Genomic DNA, 8,899 nt, shown 5'->3' with positions numbered 1-8,899 from the left:
AGCGCTGGCACCAGTCTGGGACCCTATACTATAACCATACTATGCTATACTATACTATACTATAGTCCACACAGTGCTGGCTACTAGCACTTTAGGATTATCTGATGTGGATGGGGAGAAAAACAGTGAGTCACATTGTCACTTTGCTTCTCTGAGCAGGGGGGGCAGGGGGTAATAGTGTCATAACTGCTTACATTTTCAGTGAGTCTTAACACCTTCCCTAGGAAAAATGACTTCCGCTGAGTGATAAAACAAAACAGGAAATGAACAATGTTAGTTACTGAAGCAGAAGACACCTTAGAGAACCCCGTCAGTTCAACTCATATTTGGATTTATTATAAAAAATAAAATAATCAAATGCACAATATTGAAATGCTGTAAAAAAATATATAAATCACACGTTAAGGTTAAAGAAATATATCTCTCTGTATATATTCACATTAATATAAAACCAGAGGTTAATGTCAGAGTGCACTCAAAGCACAGCACCAGACTCCCTGATTGACAGTAAACACAAGTATATATGTAACATACAGTGAAATAATGAAGCAATACAAATCTTATCTATAAGAAATATTCTTGTACACATGCTCAATGGAAAATTAAATGCATAATGGTAAAGAAATAGTGTTGTGGAATAAAATATGGGTACATGTCTCCGCCTGGTGGCTGCACTCTGTAACAGCAGCCTAATCTAAGCCAGGTATTTTCCTCCACATGAACCATCTAGTGGTTACACAAGGAATGACAAGGCAGCATCTAACCGCACACTCGCAATGTGTGACAAAATCACACGAATATACTTCTTGATACAATCTGTCAGTGTTAACAGGCTACATAAAAACATAATAAATACAATAAAATAAAGATAATTAGTTAGTTGTTAGTTTTAAGCTTTTAAGTTAGAAATAAAATTAAAATATATTGTTCGTTTTGTACATTACAGGTTTGACAGGTTTTTTGTCCTGAGAAAGTATTCAGTGCCTCTCTCTCTTGCTCTCCCTCTCACTCTCTCTCTCACCATCTTTCTTTATCTCTCTCCCTTGCTCTCTTTTAATCCTATCCCTTGGCTAACCCCCAGGGCTGACATGTGGCCGGGGGCAGCAAGAAGTGGGGGGGGTGCTTGGGCAGGACGTAGTACCCCAGCACAGGGGGCTGCGCGGTGGACACAAATACTGGGCTGCTCCTTGTGGGCCACAAGGGGGCCGGTGTGTAGAAACATTGCACAGCATGCACCTGCAGGAGATAGACAACGAAGGGTTAATAAAGAGTGTCGGGCAGCCGGGGGGGTTGGGGGAAGAATAGAAAGTGACAGAGTGACAGACGGCGGGGGGTAACTGTGATGAATGTGTAATGAAAGGGAGAAAGAGAGAGGTTGAAAGAGAGTGTCAGACAGACAGAGACAGGTTAACCAATTACCTAACAAACAGACAGACAGACAGACCAGTGAAATAAACCCATAACTCCTCTGACCTGAGTTCTGGCTGTCCTGCGGGGCTTTCGAACCCGGGGAATAATGGTGATGCCCGTGTGTTCCCTCCTCCCTCTACACTTCTTCTCCTTCTCCTTCTTCTCTTCCTCCTCCTCTTGGTCAGAGCTGCAGTCAGAGGGGCTGCTGGAGAGGTCGTCTGAGATGCTTTCGTTGAACTTTGTCGCTTCTTTGGAGGTGGGGGGTGGAGTCTTTCCCTTTCCCTCCACGTACACCTCTCCCTCTTCTTCGCTGTGTCTCTCTTGTGACTCCTTCTCCTCTTCCCCCTCAAAGCGTGCCACTGTGAAGAAGCGGCAGCCCTCCCCTGAGCTGCAGGCAAACCAGAGCTACAGTCAATTAAGCAATTAACAGGCAATCAGGCAATTAACCAATCAGGTAGCAATAATCAAGTATTTATCTACTGATTTCTCAGTCTTTCACCCTCTCCCTTCCCCCCTCTCTATCTCTCCCTTCCTCTCCCTCTTCCTCTTTCCCTCCCTTTTCCTCACTCACCGGGCGCAGACCTCATAGGGGTCAATCCACAGAGTGATCTCTCTGGGCAGCCTCAGCTCCGATGACATCATTCCACTCTCCCGACATGCCCTCTCCAGCGCCCAATCACAAGGAGACGTGCTGTTCACCCGGATACACCTGATAGCACACAGAGAGAAAACTGAGTTCAACCCCACTGAGGATCTGTGCCATGCCATTAATTACAATAAGCAGGAGGAAGAAAGAGAGAGAGAGAGAGAGAGAGAGAGAGAGAAGGGGAGACAGAGAGGGTTGGGGGCAGAGGGAGAGAAAGAGAGAGAGAGAGGGAGAGAAAGGCTGGGATTCAGGGGGGCATCACTGTGTGCTAGACTCAAACTTGAAAAGAAAATTAATTCCCAATCTGACACATTCCTGTGCGCAGTTTACATGCCACCAACTGACCCCTACTACAGAGAAGGGTGCTTTCAAAATGTACAATTGAAAATTAGAGGAAATAGAAAGTATGCTAAACAGATTTTTAACCAAAACCATTAAACCAGACAAAAATGTAATACATTCAGCCATCAAAGAAACAAAACTCAAGCAAACAAACTGGAAGAAACTCAGTCTTCATTCAGGTTATTGTGTTCATTGCAATGCCTTGTGTATTCATGCAGCACAGAGAGAGAAACAATGCTGCAACAGTATCAGATCTCTCTGACAGGTACATACCTTGCAGGGATATTTATGCATCAGTAGACAATGTAGATGTGAAATTTAAAATAGCTCTGACTTAAGCCGATGTCACATTTATTATTAGCAGTACGAACAAAAAACAACTTCTACAAAACCAAGACTAAAACTAATTCCACTGAAAACTTGTTTGACACAGAATGTAAAACATCCAGGAAACAATTAAGAAAACTTGTCAAACCAAAAACACAGAGACAAACAACCTGGAATCTATCCATATTCCAAACTACGGATGATTTGCTTTTTATTCTGTGTGTTATGTATTCTTAGTTTGTTGTTGTTTACAGTATTTCTCAGGCTGGAATATTTGTTTTAAGCTTTGGCAACACAAGAAGGTCAAGCTCATTTCAATTTAAATTTAATTTGAATTTGAGAGAGATAGAGAAATAGAGATAGAGAGAGATGCACTTCATTTTAAAATATGAAAAGTTAACAAATAAAAAAACTCACTGTAGTAATAAGCCTACTCATTCTTAAATTGTAGTATTATTGTTTTAATAATATTAAAATATGATTTGAATATTATTGCTATTATTTCTGTATTGAATCATGGATTACTTCACATACTATTTTATGGTTTAAATTTAATCTACTTGTATAAATGGACCTGAGTATTTGTTTTAATATGTATGTCTATATATATGTGTGTGTGTATATACATATGAAATTGTTTGACATTTTTTTTTACTAATTCTGTGTTTGTAAATGCTTTGGCAACACCTGTATAAACCTGAAATGCCAATAAAGCTAATTTTGAATTTAAATTTGAGAGAGAAACAGATTGACTGAATTGAATCTGACTCCACTGAGTGTCATGATTAAAATGCTGTTTGTACCTCTGTATGGTGACTGACCCACAGAGACACAGACATACACAGACACATACTGAGACTGACCCACAGATACAAACGTAGACATGGATACACACAAAGACACGACACAGAGAGACAGACACACACACACACACACACACACACACACAGACATGGATATACACACACACACACATAGAGCCATAGATACACACACACACACACACAGAGACACAGATAGACACACACACTCACACAGAGACACACACATACAAACACGGATACACACACACACACACACACACACACACACACAGAGAGACACACCCACTGAGACATGGATACACAGACACACACACATACACAGAGACCCCAAAAACACAGGGCACACACGGCCCTGTTCTCTGATTGGCTACCTGTAGCCCTGCCCCTTGCTGGGATTGCCTGGATACCAGTGGTGGGCATATCTCTCTCGCAGGATGTTCCGCAGCTTTTCTGCGAAGCGACCGGCCCGCTCCTCATTCACGCCCCCCCGCTCCCGAGCCAGGCGCAGCAGGAAGTCAACCGCAGCGTTCACCTCTCTCTTCATCGCCGCCTGGTGGAGGAACGGGAGACAGAACCACTATTGTCCCTTTGCAATACAGTGCAGTTCACTTACACAACAATTAAGATTAGGCACTGCAGAGTGTTATCATAAAAAATATATAACTTAACATAACATAACATAACACAAATCTTTACACTACCAACACAGCACAACACATTCTTCAGCATTGTGGGGTGAGGAGGGGTGGTTTCCTATCAAGCCCCAAAAAATACAGAAATTTCCTGAACTGCCAGTAAACTAAGTGTCATTTCTCAAAACATTTCCCGACAGAGGCAAACAGAGAGAGAGGGAGGGAGTGACAGAGAGACGAGGGGGGGTGGGGGGCACCGGAAGAAGAGAAAGAGATGGGGAGGCAAGAAAGACAGGAAGAACAAGTGAGAAACAAAGGAGAGAAAGAGAGAGGTTGAGGGTGAGACATGGAGAGAAAGTGGGATGCAGAGGAAGAGAGAGAGAATGACAGGGAGAGGAAGAGACAAATGGAGATGAGAGAGAGAGAGAGAGAGAGAGAGGGAGGACAGGCATATAGATACACAGAGAAGAGTCACTGAGAGAGAGAGAGAGAGAGAGAGAGAGAGAGAGAGAGAGAGAGGGGACAGCCAGATGCACACATGGAAAGAACACTCAATGCTTTGGCATTATGGATGTACCTTTGTCATGCTAAGAAAGCCTTTTTTCCCCCATTTGATTTGGGATTCAAGAAGCAGAGGGTAAGAGGAGAAACGACAGATCAAGATAGAGAGAAGGGGAGTGTGAAAGAGAGAGGGACAAGGACAAGGGGGAAGACTCTGTCCCTGCAGGGAAGTTGCTGAGTATCACAGTGGAAAACATTTCTGAACAAGGAAACTCCACAGACTGTACTGTCCCTCTCCAGGACCAGGGCTGGAGACCCTGCTGTACTGTACTGTAGATTATTGCCTGGCTGTACACTCTGTAGTATTGCTGTACTTACATGCTGCAAGATTTGCATGTGACCACAGACACCAAACTGAAACCACAAGTGCCAACAACACAGACTTCCTGCGAGACAGACAGAGACAGAGAGAGACAGACAGACAGAGATAGAGTAAGACAAACACAGATAGAGAAAGAGAGGATAAATGTTCTGTACTATTGTGAACTGTGCTGTGCTGTAGTGTGCTGTGCTGAGTAATATACTAGTCTGAATGTATACTATTAGTGTAATTTCATAAAACACTGTACTGCACAGTACCATAACGTCCTTTGAAATAATGTTAATCTGTGATGCATTGTACAACAGCCACTGTTGCTTCAATTCCTTGTTGACCAAAGACCTCTTTAGCCAGTTTACTGAACGCCCAATCAGGCTATCGATGTATATGGATACAGTGACGTTGTATCGGTAAACCACACACACACACTATAAAGATGTCGCCGACAACAATGAAGTTATAGTTTTCTGTCCAAACGTGTCCCCAAAACACGTGTTGTCGAGGGAAGGACGTGGACAGCAGCTGCTCAGCACGTTATTGTGACGCAATTTAACTGTGATGCTGTTGTACTTACCGTTACGTAGTGAAAACAAAACATCAGCAACAACAACAAAAAAAGCCACCACATTGCCCCAAAGCATCGGGCTGTGCCGGTGGTTGGTGGTAGTAGTAGTGGTAATAGCAGTAGTAGTAAAAGTAGAAGTAGACCATTTCGATCAGCTGAGCTGCAGTTTTTATACTCTTCTTGATTATGTATAGTAACCAGCACCGTGGCGCTGTGCACAGTGGGGCAGAGCCGACACAGAGGACCTTTCTCATATCGATCGGCCGCCAAAAGTATGATTTGAAAATAATAACGACCAAAATAAAAGAGTGACCGTGACAGCGAAGTTATGAAGCAACACGTCAGTCTCGGCATCCTCTTGACAGAGGTAAAGGTGGCTCATTCAACTTCATTAACTATGCTCATCATAATACCAACTGAACTTACCAGCAGTTTTTAGATGAAATGTGAATGTGTCCTTTTTCCGGGTATGTCACCAGCCCTGTCCACTGTGGTCCTCGTCCCGGCTGCTCTGTCTCTCTCTCTGTCTCTCTCTCTCTCTCTCTCTGTGTCCCTCTCTTTCTGTCTCTCTCTGTGTCTCTGTCTCTCTCTGTCCCTCTCTCTCTGTGTCCCTCTCTTTTTGTCTCTCTCTGTGTCTCTGTCTCTCTCTGTCCCTCTCTCTCTGTGTCTCTGTGTCCCTCTCTTTCTGTCTCTCTCTCTGTGTCCCTCTCTCTCTGTGTGTCCGTCTCTCTGTCCCTCTTTTCTGTCTCTCTCTGCCCCTCTCTCTCTCTCTCTGTCTCTCTCTGTGTCTGTGTGCCCGTCACTCCAGCGCTGTCAGCCTCGCCGCGCTGATTCACACATGACTCACTTCCTCACCCAAAGCGCCAGTCAGCTCCTCCCACCGTGTGACGTAGAAGCACCGCTGCCCTAATACGGTCTGCGCCGGGATGAGGCGGGCGCGGAGTTACCGTGCGTGCGGTGGAAGAGGCGCACAATGGTTTTATTGAAGATGCAAGTATTGAGTGGATTAAACAAGATGCCATTATTTGTAACGTATTGTACCTGGATCTAACGGCACTAGTCGGTACTGTATAATTTTTAATGATAGCCCGTACTTTACTGTACTGTAAAATACTTAACTAGCGTACATACATGAATAGGACAGTTATTATATTGCATTATATCTGTGCTGTAGTGCACAATGATATAAACACAGTAGTCATGTGTTGTGCATTGTGGTATAAACAGTAAATTGTAATGTGGTATAAACATAATAAAGTGTACTGTGGTATAAACACAGTAAAGTGTGGTGTGTACTGTGGTATAAACACGGTAAAGTGTAGTGTGGCTTTGGGCCCGCAGGCGGTTGCAGCAGCCTTACGAGAGCGTGTTGCGCAACGCAGGCGCGATAGTATGAGTAAGAGCTTTGCAATAACTGTCCTGACTGGAGATGCAGGTACTTTTCCTCGTTGTCTCTACAGCGGTATTTTGCCAGTCGAGCGTGTTGATTAAACTCCTCTAAACAGTTTTCGACTCTAAAGAAATAGGCATATTTCCCCTCGAGAGCTACGGGAAAATAAATAAATACAGAGATAAATAAATATATTTATATTATTATTACTTATGTTGTTCCTGTCTGATATTATTATTATTATTATTATTATTATTATTATTATTATTATTATTATTGGGGTTTATTACTATCAGTTCTACTGCTGCTTATACTACTACTACTACTACTACTATTCGTGTACATTCTGATACCTCTACAGACTGTAATACTACTACTACTACTACTAATAATAATAATAATAATAAGAAGAAGAAGAAGAAGAAGAAGAAGAAGAAGAAGAAATAATAAAAATATATTTAATTTTCTCGACTCTCGCCATAGTAATGCATGTCAGGATATTTTTGGGATCCCTTCCAACTTCCCAAGAAATTCCTCCCTCTCTCCCAATTGCCAAACTTAATAAATACCTAACAATAAAGCACAGTAGAGTAAAGTGCAGTATACAACAGTATAATACAATACAATACAGTACAGTGGAGCAGTATACTACATGAGCTGGGACACTTGCCCAGCCAGTCCACTCAGTCTTGCCTTTGTGAAGCAACATATTCACCTCTGGTTTGAATTCCCATTCAAATCCCTGACAATGAGATCCAGGTGGCCCCCTTGAAGCTATTGAACTTAATGATTAAGATTGTTTTTGGTCTCAACTGTCAACTGTCTCAAGTGTCTTTTTCTAATTTTATAATGCTTCATATCTATGTTAATTCAATACACATTCACTGAATATGATGTTCTAATTGTATACATAAAATATTGATTGAAAAATCCTTCATTCTGTTACCTTAACAGTAATAGAGGCGATTCACAATGCACAGTTTTCCCTGAATGCAACTCTCGAGGGATTACTGTATAGAGCAGTATACTACAGTATAATACAATAAAGTACAGTATAATAAAATACAATACACAACAGTATAATATAGTATAATACAATAAAATACAGTATAATACAGTACAGTGCACAATGCATTGGTTAAGGGGTCTGAAAGTGTGGGGCCCAGTGTTGCACTATTTACAGTAACCACAGGAGGGCAGGTTTGCCTGGTACAACCTATGCCATGCCATTCTCATGTTCTATCTCCCATCTCTCTTACCTTGTCTCCCTCCATCTTTAACTCCTTCTCTCTCTCCTTCTTCCCTCTTTCCCTCACTCCCCCTCCTTTCCTGCTTTCCTCCTTTATTCACCACCTTTCCCTCCTGTCCCTCCTCTCTCTCCCTATGGCTTTCTCTGTTTCAGCCCTGTCCCTGCCTCTCTTCATCTCTCTCACCAACTCTTCCTCATTCCCTCTCTCTCCCTCCCTCACTGCCTCTCTCTCCATCTCTCTCTGCCTTACTCTCTCACTCCCTCTCTCTCATCTCTTACCCTCTCCCTCACTCCCTCTCTTTTGCTCTCTGTGATAGCAGTTCCCTCTCCCTCCTCCCTGTCAGACAGTCTCTGTCCCAGATGCCAACTCAAGAGGAAAGAGATCATGGAGAGAGAGAGAGAGGGAGAGGGGTCAGCCCAGTTCACCCACGCACTATATATTTCTCTCTCCCTCAGTCTTTCTTTCTTCCTTCCTCTCCCTCACTGTTTCTCTCTATCTTTCCCTCCCCCTTCTGTCTCTCTCTGTCCTTTCTATTCCTTCACACATTGTTCCTCACCAAGAAGTTCAATCAAGCTCTCCCACTCTATAGTCCCCACAGTGCTGCTTCAGTATGGGCCCTATACTATGCTATAG

At 42.9% G+C, this 8,899-nt stretch overlaps 1 protein-coding gene across 2 annotated transcripts; it reads right to left on the bottom strand.

Annotated features, from left to right (window-relative positions):
- Window positions 1–310: 310 nt before the first annotated feature.
- Window positions 311–6,490, bottom strand: LOC136764983 (protein BTG4). Of its 2 annotated transcripts, XM_066719392.1 has the most exons (6): window positions 6,053–6,490; window positions 5,061–5,128; window positions 3,921–4,099; window positions 1,982–2,119; window positions 1,474–1,798; window positions 311–1,236 (listed from the first exon to the last, which is right to left on the bottom strand). In XM_066719392.1, exons 2-6 carry the CDS (start codon window positions 5,076–5,078, stop codon window positions 1,060–1,062), a joined length of 837 nt encoding a protein of 278 aa, XP_066575489.1. In that variant the 5' UTR covers window positions 5,079–5,128; window positions 6,053–6,490; the 3' UTR covers window positions 311–1,059. The 2 variants fall into 2 exon arrangements, with proteins under 2 accessions (XP_066575489.1, XP_066575490.1); XM_066719393.1 differs by lacking the exon at window positions 5,061–5,128 and having other exon boundaries at window positions 6,053–6,484.
- Between the last annotated feature and the right edge of the window lie 2,409 nt (window positions 6,491–8,899).

Source organism: Amia ocellicauda, chromosome 12, assembly GCF_036373705.1.
Source record: "Amia ocellicauda isolate fAmiCal2 chromosome 12, fAmiCal2.hap1, whole genome shotgun sequence".
Taxonomy (NCBI): domain Eukaryota; kingdom Metazoa; phylum Chordata; class Actinopteri; order Amiiformes; family Amiidae; genus Amia; species Amia ocellicauda.
Note: the sequence above shows the minus strand (reverse complement) of the source record. Positions and strands in the feature narration are given on the sequence as shown.

Coding starts and splice junctions, on each gene's coding strand:
- LOC136764983 (XM_066719392.1), bottom strand. Junction 1,799..1,981: donor CCCTATGAGGTCTGCGCCCG/GTGAGTGAGGAA, acceptor GTTTGCCTGCAG/CTCAGGGGAGGGCTGCCGCT. Junction 1,237..1,473: donor GCAGGACAGCCAGAACTCAG/GTCAGAGGAGTT, acceptor TATCTCCTGCAG/GTGCATGCTGTGCAATGTTT.